A 17,540-nucleotide genomic window follows, 5' to 3' on the forward strand; every position below is an offset into this window, starting at 1 on the left:
ACGCACACGTGAGTCACTCACAATACTTTCTCCTAAGAGTCATATATCATTATTCGAAATATCTGCTCTTTAGAACTCGGATACTCGCTAAGAATGAGCATAGATAAAAACTACACTGCTATCTTTGTCCAAGTTTAGGCATTTTTAGTCAAGTACCTAGTCTTTAATAATGTGTCGAGCTGGGCAATAAATAAACTGCGAAATTAGACTCTTAGATGCGACGAGCCAAGGGTTTATCTGACGCTTATCCTTCAAATATCAATACAACTCATATGGGTCCACACAATCACTAGGACAAGGACCACACATGAGATTGTTTAAACATTTCGAATGAACTATCTTGACATGCTCACAATCAATAAAGATATTACTTTCCCTTTCCTGACACAATTTACTTAAACTCCTTCCTTTCCATTTCCCTTTCCTAATTCATGAATAGTTCGGGAGGAATCTACAGACAATCGCATCAAAGCATTTGCACTCGGTAAGATAACCGAGTCTTATCAATATCATTGGCCATGCTTTAAAATATAAACATATATATATTTGGTACGAAATATTTACCAGATGGCGCATTGTCATTCTTATCGCAGTTATTGTTGAGGCCAGTTAGGATCCGCATGTGATAACGAAGTTTTGTCGTCTCGTAATTATAGGTTATTAAGATTTTTTTTTCTAAGTTACAAATTCGTCCAATATAGACAATCGATCGTCATACATGAGATTTCTACGATATAATGTTCGCAAGTTATGAAAATGTTGCGTTTTAGAGATATTCACGAAAATAATATTGTTGTCTACATATCCACCGCCGTGCTATTACTCTTTATTTTTTCTCGATTTTTCGTCCCTTATTTTCGCGATGTGTGTGCTTCTTAAAATAATTTATTCTTATGGTAATTTAATCTAATAATTATTAATCTTGGCTGATCGTATTATGTGTTATATTCGATTTTTATTTAAATCGTATATATTCTACTACACACATTTACAATGTATATTCTTAATGTACATTATACATGGATACTAATACTATCTTTATATACGCACATATATCACACGTACACGTTGTATCTATGAGACGTTATGGGTATATATGTATGTTCATATTGTTACAAATACGCTCATATACATATGTAAAATTCTCAAAATTAAGACATTTCTTTGTCACATCGGTGAACAAGTGTTCTGTTTTGTTCGGAATTATTATTGTCAAGCGAATGTTATCTTATTTATAATATAAAAATAAGGATAAATATATCTGAATAGATGGGAAGAAAATGGTAGGATTTGAAAGACAAGAAAAAGACATTCTATAAGAGCTTCTGTTGTTGTCAAAAGAGTATTATATTATTGTTTATGTTATAATATATGTTATAATATATACTACATATACTGCCTACTATATATTATATGTAATATACATACACATTTTACAGATATAATACATAAAATTCTACGAATCAACGAAGTTGGAAATACAAAGCACAGTGAAGGTCATGTGTTATATTTTGTTGTATTTCTTATGTAGCCGAGCTAAATGTCCGGTAAAAAAAAAGATTAAGTTTGTTTGATATATGAAGGTACGTAAATGCGAATAAATCTTCTATTACATTGTCAAAAATGATATTGTTAATGATTCTCGGAAATTTGTTTTCGTGTACGACTTTATGAGAGATTTGTGCCGGGGATGATGTACCATGGTATAGGTGACCTCTCCTACTCAGAATGATACGATACCTACGCGCAATAACATTCTCGGCTATTCTTCTATTGCATAGTATTTGCGTGTATTTGCGTGTCAATTATTCTAATGAAAATTTAACTATATTTTATTTTAGAATAATTAATAATTATCATAATTATTAAGAATTATACTATGTATTTTTATTATAAAATAATTAGCATCGTGAACATTATTAATATTTTTTAGATAATATTGTGATTCGTAGGTGATGTTATTTTTCATTCTTTTTATTACCGTTACAATGTTTTTGTTTATTTCATTATTACTTTTTATTAATAAGAATTTGAGTAATCTTTTATATTTTGACTTTATACTTTTAACAATTTTTTTATATTGTATTAGGTTGGTGCGAATGAAATGTCGGATTCTTAAGTGAATATATTAAAGAAAATCCGACATTTCATACGCACCAACCTAATACAATGATATTGTTATTGTTTTTTTTTCAGATTATGGTGTCATTGTTCGTGCAGCCATAGATGAATCGATCTTTGTTTCGATAAAATAAAGAAGGAATTGTGAAGTAGATTTGTTGTTAATGTTTTTCGGTTAATTTAAATTTGTTTGCATTTTATGATGTTAAAAACTTTTAGGAATATGTCTGTATGAATAATTTTGGTGCAAAACAGTCATAGAATCAATATTTGTTCGTATAGAATTTTATTTTTCTTTTTTTCTACAATCAGATATACTGTATATATAAAACAAGCAATAGATATTATATATAACTTATATATAAAACAAACAATAGATATTTGCGAAATAAATTCATTGTTTGCCTCTTACTTATTAAATAATTATTGCATATTTGAGTCAGTGAATCATGGAAGATGATCAAGGATGTAGTACACTTCCATAGAAAAATATTGGTAAATAAATGTTTTAATTTAATAGCTAACATAATTCTACGATCTTTTTTATTTCTATAACTTTAATAAAAATTGTGTTTAATCCTTTTTCAGACTTACATTGCCATTAAGTCAATGTATTACAAATTCAATCTAATTACTTTTTCATCTACGTTGATTTATTTAATTTTGGACCTATTGCGGAACAGCTTACATAAATTTCGAGCTACAACTGGTCGATGTTTTGGAGCTATTGTGGATTTTCTTAAGCAGTGAGTGAACAAATTTAAGTCTCTACAGTATATATTATGTCGAGGATGAAAGATTCGACTTGACATGAGTTATTGTTTGTAATTTTTTCTATTAATTGTTGACGAACATAGCCATTAATAATTAATGTTTTAGATTTACTCGTGAATTATACAGTTGTAATTATTTTTTTATTGAGCATAGTCTAGTTTCATTAGCTTAGGATAGTATCTTCTTGTTTTATTGGTATGAGTCATTTAAGTAATATGAGTCATGCAATTAATTAACTAACTTCAAAAGTCAAAGATTTTTATTTTTTTTTTTTCGTTGGCAGTTTATTTGAATTGCGTATATGTAACTGATGTATTTAATAACAATTCGGTATCTAATTCTATATATCATATAAAGGTTTTTTTGTATAGTGTAGAATATGCTATCATGTAGAATATGCTGTTCGGACAAATCTACATTACATTTTCCTATATTATTATCAAAAACACCTTCAGTTTTTCACTTGTATAATTATTTTTGCATATAATTACCGTTTCCGCCAAATGTTTTGTCGAAATCATTAATATATCACGTCTGTCTTTCCATTTAAGAATCATAATCCCCTTCATATTTTGCATTCCAATCAACTTGTCTTGTTGTAATTTTTTTAGTTTAACTTCTAGGAGTATTCTTTTTAGTTTTTCTTTATAATTCCTACCAAATGAGTGTTACAAGCAATTCATTCTTCGGCTGAATTGATATTGGTATACCAATCGTCTACATAAATTGTGTGGCCTTTATGAGGTATATCCTTACACATGTTTATTACAAGACTTGTTCAACATGGTGCATTTGATTTTTTTTCCAGAATATATTTGAAATTGGTATGTATATCATGGACCATAAAATAATTTAAATAGTTTAATATCGTATTTATGGTGCTTCCGTTTTAACCCTTAACGCTCCGACTTTTAATTGTGAATATCGACCGGCAACTCTAACTTATTCTCATCATACTTCGACTTGCAAGTTTTTAAGTGTCAGATTTTAAATGCTACAATGACGTATAAATAATAATATTAAAGCCATTCAAAACAATCTTTATTCATTTCAAAAGTAATATAATTTTTATTACAATATTTATATTAATTATAATTGAGTAATGTGTGGAATTTTTTAATACATTTATTGGGATGCAAACAAAAATGCAAAAAAAAAAAAATTTATTGGGTTTGCGTTCACAGGTCTCACAGTAGAAAACTTTTTGTTTTTTTACCGCATTATTTCCTTTTAGTGAACAAACAAGACACTTTTTCTTTTTCCTTTTCGGCAACTGATTTATTATATGGAGTTTCCCATCTAAACGTTGTTCCCTATCTGTTCCGGAAGGTCTGTCATACACTTGTTATTCCGAAAGTTACTTACGAGATGACTTACTAATAATTTGACAAATTTATAGTCTGATAAAGAGCTTTCTCCTTTTCTTTCCTGAGAAAGCTTGTAAAGTATATAAGCATTTATTACCACTTGTTTCTAGTCCCCAAAAGATCAATTTTTGCCACATTTCAACGATTTTCTCAGGAAACAATATGTTGATGCATATTGATCGGCTTTATCTACACTACCCATATTACTCGTATAATTAGCAATCAGATTTGGTTTTGAAACTTTTTCAATAGTACAATTTCATGAAAATTTAGTTATGACTCTTGACCCAAAGGTGTGATACGTACTCAACATAGTAACAATTCGCTTGTTTTTCCAAGCAAGGAGTAAGTAATTAGAATGGCGCATTGCAATTGTATTTGTATTGATAAATTTCGGATTAGAAATTCCTTGTGATATGTGTTTGCGATTTTTTTATATTGTATTTGTTATGTGGCACTTCATTTGTAACAATTCCTCTATCAGGACTAAACTTGTATAGTATCTATCTAACGTAAATGTGATATCTTGCACAGCCAGGAACGGAATGTATCAATTTGTTACACAGATATAAAACTATTCGTGATGATACTGGCAGATCTGGTTTTATAAGATTTTGCGATGTGAGTTTGCCATAGTATGGTAAAATGCCATAAACGTATACGGATTTTGCGTCAGCCAGGACAAATATTTCCCATTTAGTAGGTTTCTGTGGATTATAGGTTATAAAACTAATCCTCTCCTTAAATTTCACAACAGCTTCGTTTATAGAAACTTCTTTCCCGGGTACAAAATACTCTCGGAATTTTTCGTCCAAGTATTTGATGAAATTGTTTACTTTTTGAACTCTCGTTTTGATGTCTTGAGCTTTTAAAACATTCTTATTCAAGTATAACATTCAAAAAATTAGGAAAAAACGCTTCCGGCTAAATATTTTGTTAAAGAACGTGTTTCAAATTCGTGTTTCAAATTCCTTTGACCAATACTTTTGAATGTGGTCCACATAAATTGTACCTATGTTCAGTACGATGCCAAGAAAAGCTTTCATCTCTTCAAATTCAATCTCACACCAGTCATTCCACATAGAGCATTTTGATAATATTCTATCCCTAAGAATCTGCTTTGTATATAAATTTGTTTGTAGCGTAATGTTTTTAATATAAAACATTGCGTTACGAAGAAATTAGTAAAAAATAATTGAAAGTACTGAATAGGTTCACATAAATTGTGTAAATACGGACCAAGAGTTTTTATACCAGTCGAAAATTCAAATCATTGTGGAATGATATCTTCTTTAAAAATTTCCTGACAATCAGAAGATCTTACCTTACAAATACTCTTGGTTAGATTTTCTTCCTGTGGTTCTCCATCATCTCGTCATCATTTCGTCACCAATGAAAGTTTTCTTATTTTTTTCTTCTTCCAAGAACAAGAATATTACTATCACTGCTGTCACTATAACTGCTTTTCAAGTCAACAGCTACATCATTGTCATCGTCACTATCTATATTTTCTTCACAAAGATAATTCAATTTTCTTCTCGACATAATTGAAAAATAGATGGGTTTACAATAAAACAGGTTCAGATCTGACTGTCTTTACTGATCGCTTGTAACTGATTGAGGAATATTATTTTTTGTTTGTACAAAATTACCGATAAGGAATACATTTGGCTTAGATCGGTGGTGCTTGAAAGGTATACTTGGAGCGTTAAGGGTTAAAAATTGTTTAAGAATTATGCGTTCTCGAAATAATATTGATTCATCGATACATACATCAACTACTTCATCGAGATCGTAATTTTTACAAAAATTTTGATTTAGTGTATCTACAAGTTTATTTATATTGCCTTTCTTTTTTGTTTGCTATCTGGTTATTATTAATTTAATATCAGATATCTCGGTATAATATTATTATCCAGATCTTTATCTGGATAATAATGGTATATTGTTTTTTTACTTGATCCAATTCTATTGATCTAATGATTGATGACTAGTATCTTCTTTATTATCGATAGACTGGATGTTTATGCACGATAAATATGTAGGTAGTATATAATATTTATACACGAAAATATATACAAATATACACGAAATATTTGGTATTTTAGGTATTAACAATGTATTTTGCAATTATTGTAATATATTATATTTCGAATTATAATATATTACAAGCATCTGTTCTATATTCGAAGGTGTTAATTGAGGAGGTTTATTTGTAAAAATTAACATGTATGCGGATAATAACCATTCTACATTACAAGATGCACACTTAAATTTACTCCAGCAACATTTTAATACTTCTATCATCCCTTCAATGTATTCATTAGTCACAATTTTTGAGTCTTCTATTAATATAGATAATTCTGTACTTTTTTGTTATAATACCACTTTCTTTTTGATTTTTTCTCCGCAATTACCAGATATATTACTCAGACGATTAATCTAATTTAAATATTAGGATGTCCCATAACTTTTTTCTTTTTTTTTTTGATGCGAAATCAATAGACGATATTTGTTGTTTAAGGTTGATTTACTGTATTATATATGAATCGTTCTGCTCTATTATTTTCTTCCATCTTTCAGGAAGCCTCATTATGCCCTCTTTCCAAAGTTGAGACTTACATGCAAAATATTCATCGAGATGCGTTTTTATTTCGCTTTCGGATTTGTGACATTTATCACGAAGAGAATTTTTTAACGAAAGAAACAAGTAATAATCGGATGGGGCAAAGTTTAGGGAGTACGGAGGATGAGGTAGAACGTCCCTATCAAACTGTAAGAGTTTCTGCTTTACAGCCAACGCAACATGCGGTTTTGCGTTGTCATGATGAAAAACAACACCAATCGGTTCACCAATTGTGGCCGTTTTTCAGTTATGGCGGCTTTCAATTTATCGAGTTGATTGGAATATTTTGCAGAATTGATCGTTTCACCTTGTACACTTTCCAGTCCCACCAAATGCACAAAAGAACTTTCTTCGGATGAAATCCAGACTTCGCAACAATTAAAGGTCGATTTTCCTTAGACCAAATGCGTTTTCGATGCACATTTTGATATATAATCCAAGTCTCGTCTCCAGTGACAAGCCTCTTTAAAAAAGGATTTTTTTTCCATGTTGCTGAAGAAACAAATCGCACGTAGAGACGCGATTCATAAGATCGATCTCCGTCAATTGGCGTGGAACCCAAACTTTATACCGATTCACATATCCCATTTTGATTAAATGATTATGTACCGTTGTCTTGGGAATGTTAGTAGCATCCATTATCTCGCGTACACTATATCGCGGATTTTCAGCGAGCATACTCTTGATGAGGTCCATATCCGTCGTTGCTGGGTGGCTGCTGCGATCTTCATCTTTCAAATCAAAATTGCCAGCTCTAAATTTCTTAAACCAATTGCAGACGGTTCTAATAGTCATAGTACCACTCCTACAAACGGTGCAAATCTCGTCTGCAGTGTCCTTTGCATTACTACCTTTTTTAAAGCAATGAAGCATAACATATCGCAAATGCTTTTTTTGGCTATCCATATTGAACGGCGTAGAAAAAGATTTTAAAAGAGACTCTGTCACCGACGAAACGAACTTTGAAAGAGCTGTAAAACGACTGAAATTGATGCCATAAACGGATAACAGATAAACCTACATGTTTACTAACATAGCTGGCTCGAGGTCATACATAGCGTGGCGCAGAAAAAACTTATGGGACACCCTAATATATTTTTGTTGAATTGGATGACATATTGTTTCTAATTTTTCCATTATGGCCGGTAAAAAACTAAAATAAGTTTTTATAAACATTAAATCTTGTGTAAGTTTTTCTTGTTTTGAATGAATATTTTAGATTTTAGAAAATTTCCCTTCATCGTCTTCTAAACATTCCTCGCTTATTGGCTCTTAAAGATCGATTCACATATTTCAATTCCAGAGTCTTAACCCCCTTGGTCTACACGCTAGCTTCCGATTGCGCGGGCCATAGTAAACAAGAAGGTCGGTCGCGGGCCGAGCCATTCAACTATTCTGCCGTGTGCTCGAACTTGCGCAAAATGTATACTTCTTATGACATGTATATTTCAGCGCAACAAAAGGAATTATGAAATAATGAATAACGTTTGGGCGCAACTAGTACTTTTAAGCAATCTTGGGCGTAATCCTGATCAATTCGTCAGTGAACAAAAATAATTTATTATTTCAAAGCGGATAATGAATCAATAACAATTCTAGCAATAACAATAACATGATTCAATAACAATTTTTTGTTCTTTTGGACAATAATATCCCAAAAAACATTGTCATACATTTTAAAAAAGTCTAAGTCTCTATTATTTTTACCTAACTGGTCTAAAATTGGTGTTCTTATGCCAGGAGTTTGCATATACTCCCAGATTTTTGGGTCGTTATTTTTCTCTTCCCAAAACTATGATTCCGATAATTATTGATAAATGCTATTTTCTTCGTCGGAGACATTTTCAATGATTAATTTTCGTGAACGTTTTCTTACAGGAAGCACAATATCACTGTCCTCACTATCATTATCAAAATGATCGAACCACAATCCGTAATAACACTTCTCTCCAATATCATCAACATTAGATTTTTTTTGCTGACATGATGTGTATAAGGAATGTTTTATTTCTTCTAGAGAATATATTTGGAAACGTCTTAATGCAATGAAAGTTTAACCCTTTGCATTCCGCTGTCCCTTCTCATGGGACATCGTAATTCTAGCATATTACTCGGATGTCCCCTCTCGTGGGACATTAAATTTGATTAGTGACTACAGGTAATTGAGTTATTTCAGCGCAACTTTTTGAGACATGCATGCTTCTCTGAAGTTATCTCTTGAAATGGCACAAGAAATCAAATCAAAATATAGTAAAATTGCTAAGATATATACAAAAAAATGTCTGCGAGTTTTGTGTCATACGAGAACGCGATAAGCGTGCTTACTACGGCCCGAGCACTTCAAAGGCGCCACTTGAAAAGAGCGATAATGCAAGTTTGTAGAAGAAAGATCGGTATTCAAACATAGCACGCACTGTATAGTGAGATTTATAATCATAAATAAGCAAGTCTAAATCTGGAGAAAAAGATTTCTAAAGCTGAACTCAGTCTAGTTTGAAGTGTCGCCCGGTATAGATAGATCTAACGAGTGAGAAAATCGGAAAAGTGATTCTTCTCTTGGTAAATAAATTGTTTGGTAAAAGTTTTTTTGGTAAATATCATCTTGTAAGTTAGTAATAACAATAAGAAATTTTTAATCTATGTATTTATTCGTATTTTTTATTAGAACAATGGCAAAACGTTCAAACACGAATGAGTCTCATGACACAAGTAGTAGTGAAGATGAGTTCCAGATAGACGTTTATACAGATATGTTAGAAAGACTAACTGTAGAAGAAAACGATAGCAGTGATAGTGATATCGTCCAAGCAACAAGGCGACGAAGAGACTGCATAGATAGCGATAGCGATGAAACTGATACGGAAATAAATACACCGCAACATGACGGATTTTTTGGAGGTTGGAAATGTGTGTCATTAACTCATACATAATTTATCGTATCTCAAAACAAACAAATAATGAAACTCCAATGACGCACCACAAGTTTGTCAAAGCAGTCACTGACCAGTTGAGGGATGATTTTCGTGAATCGAGAACGCGTCCATCCACATCTTCTGCGACAAATAGATTAGAGAATAAACTACATATTCCTAACATGGGACAAAGAAAACGGGATTGAATTGTTTGTTCTGATAGGAAAACACCTGGTGGCAGGTGTCAAACAACTTATTATTGTCAAACGTGCACTAATCAGCCTGCAATGCATTTTGGGGAATGTTTTAAAGTTTATCACACTGTACAAAATCATAACCAAAAAAATATTGATTTTTTTGCAAATATACATTTCTCGATTTCAATCAATTCATATAAGTCCAATATCTTTATAATATGTTAGTTAGTTCCAAAACCATACTAAATAATACGAGGGTCTGTAAATGCACGTTTTTGCCACAAAGTAGCGCTGAGTAGCTGGTAGCTTGATAATCAAGGGTCTCTGGGCACAAAGAAAGACAACTTAAGGAATAAATTTTTACTGGCGGATTATACATTTTGGTAAGTCAAAAGAGACTTCAACAAACCATCTTGATGGCAACAGTGGACAGTTTCTGTGATACCAGACATTTTTATAAAAAGGAATAAATTATTACTTTCAACCCCGAGCTGCCAAAACGAGAGGAGTTTGCGAGGTCGGAGTAAATGGTTTCAATCTTTAGCCTGACCGCATCAACAGCTCAAGTAATTTAAGTTTTCTTTATTCGTCCGACCATCTGGGACGTAACATAACTATATAGAGATGATAGTAATAAAATTTTTGGTGGCAGCGGTGGGATTGAAAAGCCTCCTAGGAGAATTTCTGTCCTAACTACCTTTTCGGCACGTTTTTAATTTTATTTACATTTTAATATTATAATAATGGCTAACATACAGAAATCCTCTTCCGCTGCTAAGGCTCCTCTCACTGAGGAAGAGCTTAGGCTATACGAGGAAAAACTAGATGAGCGCGAGACTCGAATAGAAATTTCTTTGGAAGAGAATACCGCCTTAGAACAAAGAATAAAACGATTGGAAAGGAAAATAAAAGAACACGAAAATGAATTAATGAATCAAGAAGCAGAAATTCGAGAACGTATAAGTGCGGTAGAAAAATGCGAAAAGGAAATAGGAATCCAGAACGCGAAAATCAGTGATCGACAAATGGAACAGAACAAACAAGAATTAGATTTAGAAAGAAAAGAGATAATGCTTCAACGCCGTGAAAATGTACTTCGTAATAAAGAAGTTGATCAATAGGAATCGATGATGAACATGTCATTAGGAAATAATCGTGCGGGAAGTCGGTACTCGTCACGCAACAGTTTAAACCGATGGAAATTCAATCGATTATAGAAGACGGAGCCCGTCGCTAAGGGTAAACAACATGGAAAGAAGAAACTCAACTTCCAGTAACCAAGGAAACCCGACAAGCGGCCCGTCGAAATCCGACAGGAGCGGGGTCACCACGAAAAAAGGCTCAGGGACGAACGAATATGCAGGTGACTCAATCAAGCAGATCGCAATCGTAAATTTCAAGCTAACGACAAAGGCACCTTTCGATATGAACATCGAAAACCTCGGGAGCAACATCAAATTGATGATTGACACCGGCGCAGAAGTCAATATCATTAACGAAGGTGCTATCGAATCGAACACAGACATCGACAATGAAGATGTAATAAAGGGCATTACGAATGACCATATTCAAACAGAGGATTAATTGGCCGTTTACCTCTTTGGGAAATTAGTGCGATTCTACGTGGTGGCGTTGACCTTCCCGATCGAACAGGACGGTATCTTGGGAAGCGAATTTTTGAAATCGGTCAGTGTTGACGTCAGGTACACACAGCATGCGTGAAAGTCGCAAACGAGGAAGTGCCGTTCGTAAACAGACAGATAGTGCACGTACCAGCAAGGACAAGTACTGTGTCAAGTTACTGAATTACTCAATCATCGAACGCAAACTTTTAGCCATAGTCTACGCAGTGCATTACTTTAGGCCGTATTTGTACGGAAGTGAGTTCACACTGGTGATGGATCATCGTCCACTAGTGTGGCTCAAATCACATAAGGATCCGACTTCGCATCTGACCAAATGGGGTTTAAAACTTGCGGAGTATAATTTTAACACCTGGCATGCGGGTATACTTCGCCGCCAACTTACACGTGCAGCGGGCGTTTTTTCGTGAATCGCGCGGAAGTTTAGTTATTCAGAAAAACCGCAGTAAATCAAAAACCTTCGTTTTTATGAACGAAACTTTTTTTATTTTACACTTAAATATATACTGTATGATTATTTAACAAAAAAAAACGATATTTTTACGAAATCACAAAAATAAACAATTTTTAAAATTGTACAATGTATTCAAAAATATTTTTTCATGACAAGTACAAATAGAACTGATAACACGTTAATAGTTCTTTACGGTATGGTACCATTCGTAGCATTTTCCTCTGTGAAGAGGAACACGGCAGAAGTTACATATGAAACACGTTTCAGTTCGCACTTTTTTGGCTGCGCACACGCGACATCGTCTTTGTGGATTTTTCTTCTTCCCGACACCAACAATTTTCTCCAATATGTGTTTGCGCATATCCATGGATAATCTTCCAGCAGGGTCGCGTTTTGATATCATTTACTCTGGTTCTTCAGTGCTGATTTCAGGTAGTTCATCAGTAACCCAATGTGCGATGTCGTGCAAAAATTTCTTGTATCTTATTTTTTGCGTCTTTGTCGAATTGTATACTACATATGCATTGAAAAATGCACAATTCATCATGTACATAACTAAGCGCTTTGTCCACTTTACTGTTTTACGCAAAATACTATAGTAGGACAAATACTGATCGGCCCGATCTACTCCTTTCATGTACTTGTTGTAATCGATCAAAGGATCTGGCTTTATAATTTTTTGTCTCTTGATACGATCAACATTACTACTTTCTTTCATTTCCGCAGAATGGATTGAAGAGATGATACTGACTTCTTTCTTGGATTGCCAAACTTGTACTTGTAATATATCATTTTTTCTTCGAAAGATTGTTTCTCCTTTTTTCAAATTAATTTTTTTCAGGAACTCTGGTAGACCTCTATTCTTCCTAATTGTTCCTCAAATTCGTATTTTGTTTTTTTTTTTTTTTTTTTTTTTTTTTTTTTTTTTTTTTGTAAAAAGGGCTTCCGTGTTATCGATGCTATTGTAGTAATTATTCATGTACAAATGGTGCCAGACATCAGTATATGGCGAAACTACTGTGCGTATCGTATCGATCAACCGTAATCCTTGAGCTGCATAAACTTTAAAATTGCAAATATAACCTGTGTCACTTTCAGACAATATTCGTATGCCGTATTTTATAATTTTTCCAGCATTGTAAACTCTAAAAAACAATCGTTCTCTCCAAGGTATTATGCCCTCATCTAACGATACTTGTTGTTTCGGTTTGTAAATGTTATTGAATTTTTTAACAAAATAATTTAGTATAGGCCTGACTTTGAATAATCGATCAGAATCGTCTGTGATGTCTTCATTGTTATTGAAATGCCAAACCTTACATATTTGGCGAAATCTATCCCTTGACATAGTTTTTAAAAAAACGGTGTACTTGTGCAGACATCAGTTGACCAATAATCGTCTCGGACGTCTTTACGAACTTGTCCCATGAAAATAATAAGCCCTAAAAATGTCTTCATCTCCGGAATCGTAATATCTCTCCATTTCATGCTTTTGGGAGATATTTTGAACTGATTCATATTTTGATAATAATATCTGTTCGATTCCGCGACTAAATATGCAGAAAGTCGTCGCCTATAAATAACTTCACTGCATCAGCTGTGGATTCAGAAAAATTAGCCATGTTAGTCATCTCAGGATGACCTAAAAACTCTTCAAGCTCTGGAGGATTATCAATCGATGACCATTCATCTGCTTCTTCATCAGAAATTGTTTCAGAACTACTAGAAATTCTTCTTCGGATGAATACTCGAAAACGTGGAATAATGTCATCATCGTCACTTTCTTCGATAGAAAATGATTTGGGCTTGCTATACTTATGGATATTGTGAAAAATCAAGGATCAATGATTATTGGTCGACGAATCCATTGATAGACACACCGATAATATTTCGCAAAACGATGTCCCGCAACCGATTCAGACAAATATTATCATACTTACATTTTTCCGACGACAACAATAAACCGTATAATGTTGACCGGCTTTTCAAAGTGCAATTCGTAATTGATTATTTTTCCAAAAAGTTTAAAGAAAATTTTAATCTAAGTCAAAACATTTCAATTGATGAAGGAATGATACCGTGACGTGAATGATTAAATTTTAAAGTTTACAATTCGTCGAAAATTACGAAATATGGTATACTCATTCGGATGCTGTGTGATTCGATTATGGGATACATTTCCTCATTTAAGATATACTCCGACGTTGGACAGCCTTTAGCTAAAACAGTGATGGAACTATTGGCACCTTCTTATGTAAAGTGGCATCACCTCTACATGGATAATTATTACAACAGTGTAGAACTTGCAGGGAATTTACTTGAAAAGAAAATTCGAGTTTGTGGAACGATACGACAAAATAGAGAATTTCTGGAAAAATTAAAGCGCGCAAATGTCAATCTATTTGAAGCTTGTCATCAACGGGAAGGTGAAGTACTCGCACAGGTATGGAGAGCTTCGAAAACTAAAACGACACGAATGATCTCTACAATATATAATGCCACTTTGACTAACACTCAAACAAAATGTAGAAAAACCAATTACACAATAAAAAAACCTGAGTGTTAGACTACAACAAATGTATGAAAGGAGTGGGTCGGGCAGACCAATATTTGATTTATTACCCTATACAGAAAAATTATAAAATGGTCAAAAAAGGTTTGCATGTTTAATTGCGCATTATTTAATGCATTCCATACACGTCAATATTTCAATACAGAACACAAGAGTCTCCGATTTCACAACTTTTTATTGAAAGTGTCTGATTCGTGGATAAAATACCATGTACCTGCTTCTGAGCAGAACTTGGAGGTTACCACTACATCGTGTACGTCTCATCATAATCCGGTTGACAGATTTTCCGATCACATAAAGCAACACCAACTAGTACTTATTTCCGAAACGAATAAACGAAAACGAAGAAACTGCCACGTATGTTCCAAAAACAAAAAAAGAAGAATAACAAACTTAATGTGCAGGTCTTGTGGAGTTGCGTTACATCTTGGAGACTGTTTTGCTGCATACCATATAAAAGAGAAATATTAAGTACCAAAGAAAATGCAAATAAACAAATATATAAAACAAACAAGTTTTGTATTTATTTACATATGTATATTTTCGAAATTTCATGAAAGTAGGGGAACAGGGTTGAGAACTTATGAGAACTAACGATGAGATTAGTAAAACTTAACAATTTATAATCTCCCGATAATGTCAAGAACGGCCGGCGACAAGCCAAGTAATTAGCGCTGCCGGCGCCAAGCGAATAAATTTTTATGAGACATGCAAACGACGGAAAAGTGTTAATAATTGTAGTTACCTCTTCCCTCCTTCATTTCCGGTATATATATATGTGTTATACCCATATTGCCCAAAAGCAATCAAAATGACTGCTTGGGAAATTTTAAATAATCAAATGACTCTTATTATTTAATTGAGTAAATTTCTTATATTACCAGTTCGGCTCTGTATTGAAATAACAATTTTCATTTCTTTTCGATTACCGTTATATGATAACGTACAAGTACATGATAAATTATCGACTTGAGCGTATATATAATCAGTTGCATTTGCTCAATAAGCTAAAGTAGTACTTGTTATTCGAATCTTTATGCAGTGATACTTGTTCTAACAAGTTGTTTATTTTATTTCTTTTGCACCCTAAATTCATGAAAGAAATGGAGAAAAGAAGTGAGTCATTGGAAAAGCTAACGAACATAAGTGAAGAGTGCTCCGATATAGAATCAGATGCAACAAATTCTGAACTATCATCTGAAGATGAAGCGGATTATATTCAAAGTGAAACATCTGACACTAAAGATAGCGATGAAGAGTCGATCACCAATGATGAAAAAGAAAGTATCATCAATATGACCAGGAAAAGATGTAGGGTGCTAAATAGTTCAGACTCTAATGAAGAAACTGAAAACACCTTTCAGGATACCGAAACAGCTGCCGATGGTACTGTGTGATCAAAAATTGACGAAGGTGGTATTCCTGGAAGATTACCATTTACTTGTATTTTCAAGGGTGTGAAAGGGCCAACAAGTTACACAAAAAGGAACATTATGGCAGATAATCTTATCAGTGCACTCTCGTTGATAATAGATAACTATATTATCAAACATATAAAAAAGTGCACAGAAGAAGGCCGCCGAATTTTGAGGAACGATTGGACAACAGCATTACCGGAAATACGTGCATTTATTGGGATTTTATATGCTCGTGGTGCCTACGAAGCAAAAAATTTTAAACTGAGTTATTTATGGTCAGCAAAGTGGGGTTCTGAATTTTTTAGAAAAACTATGACCAGAGAAAAGTTCAAGCAAATCCTAAGATTTATTCGTTTTGATAAAAGAACCGAAAAAAGTAGGCGCCTACAAATAAATAAATTTGCCTTGGTTTCGGAAATATGGGACAAGTTCATTGAAAATAGTCAAGCTTGCTATCAATCAAGACAAAATATAACAGTTGACGAGCAATTATTTTCGTCAAAAGCCAGGTGTAGGTTTATACAGTATATGCCTAATAAACCCAACAAATTTGGCATCAAATTCTGGCTTGCATCAGATGTTAGTAATAAATATGTTTTGAATGATTTTCCTTATTTGGGGAAAGATGAACAACGACCATTGTCAATGCTTCTCAGTGAACACGTTGTTCTGAAACTTGTCGAGCCATATACGAGCTGTGGAAGAAATATCACGACCGATAAATTTTTCACTAGCATGTCACTCGGGACAAAATTATTGACCAAAAAAACAACCCTAGTTGGAACTATTAGAGGAAATAAAAGAGAACTACCCAAAGCAACCAAACAAACGAAGGATAACATGCCTCGTTTTTCCACTCTGCTATATAAATCAGAGAATTGTGTTCTTACAATATATAAAAGCAAACAATAAAAGAGTAGCTGTTCTAAGTTCTAAGCATAAATTCGTAAAAATTGATAAAAGTAATAAAAAAATGTTACCGGAATTTATTCCATTTTATAACAGCACAAAATTTGGAGTTGATATGGTGGATCAAATGGCCAGAAAATATACAGTAAAAGCTAGTTCTTGTAGATGGCCCTCCAAATATTTTTTAATATTTTAGATTTGGCTGCTATAAATGCTTGGATCCTTTACAAAGAAACGACAGGAATACAAATATAACGAAAAGAGTTCTTGTTTCAATTAGCAGAACAGGTTTCCACCGAATACAGAGCTGTAAGACAGAAAAATTCATCAGAACATGAAGACCCACAAAGATCAACTGCAACATCATCAAATGCAACCCATTCTAAGAAACGAAAAATTTGTCAAGTACGACTTTGCCACAAAAACAAAACAAATAATATATGTGAAAAATGTCAAAGGTATATTTGCGGAAGATGTACACATAAATAGATTTCCACTTTCATTTGCATAAAATGTACAAATAATAATGCATAAATTATTTTTTTTT

At 33.1% G+C, this 17,540-nt stretch overlaps 2 protein-coding genes across 4 annotated transcripts in view; one reads left to right on the plus strand and one right to left on the minus strand.

Annotated features, from left to right (window-relative positions):
• Positions 1–517: 517 nt before the first annotated feature.
• Positions 518–17,540, plus strand: part of LOC124956562 — a 112,458-nt gene continuing 95,435 nt past the window's right edge. Inside the window, exons 1-6 of one of the 3 annotated variants that reach the window (XR_007103294.1) lie at positions 518–896; positions 1,440–1,583; positions 2,197–2,616; positions 2,710–2,867; positions 8,192–9,478; positions 9,554–12,571. Coding sequence is in view for 1 of the 3 variants with exons in the window: in XM_047512530.1 (XP_047368486.1) it covers positions 2,578–2,616; positions 2,710–2,867 (197 nt within the window). In the remaining 2 variants the exon portion in view is untranslated. Of the gene's footprint in view, positions 897–1,439; positions 1,584–2,196; positions 2,617–2,709; positions 2,868–8,191; positions 9,479–9,553; positions 12,572–17,540 lie in introns of those variants that run through there. The other 2 variants (XR_007103295.1, XM_047512530.1) reach the window with 2 other exon arrangements.
• LOC124956563 (histone-lysine N-methyltransferase SETMAR-like) lies at positions 7,354–7,794 on the minus strand. The gene has a single exon (XM_047512531.1). The coding sequence runs from the start codon at positions 7,792–7,794 to the stop codon at positions 7,354–7,356; it is 441 nt and encodes a 146-aa protein (XP_047368487.1).

Source organism: Vespa velutina, chromosome 22 (genome assembly GCF_912470025.1).
Source record: "Vespa velutina chromosome 22, iVesVel2.1, whole genome shotgun sequence".
Lineage (NCBI taxonomy): Eukaryota > Metazoa > Arthropoda > Insecta > Hymenoptera > Vespidae > Vespa > Vespa velutina.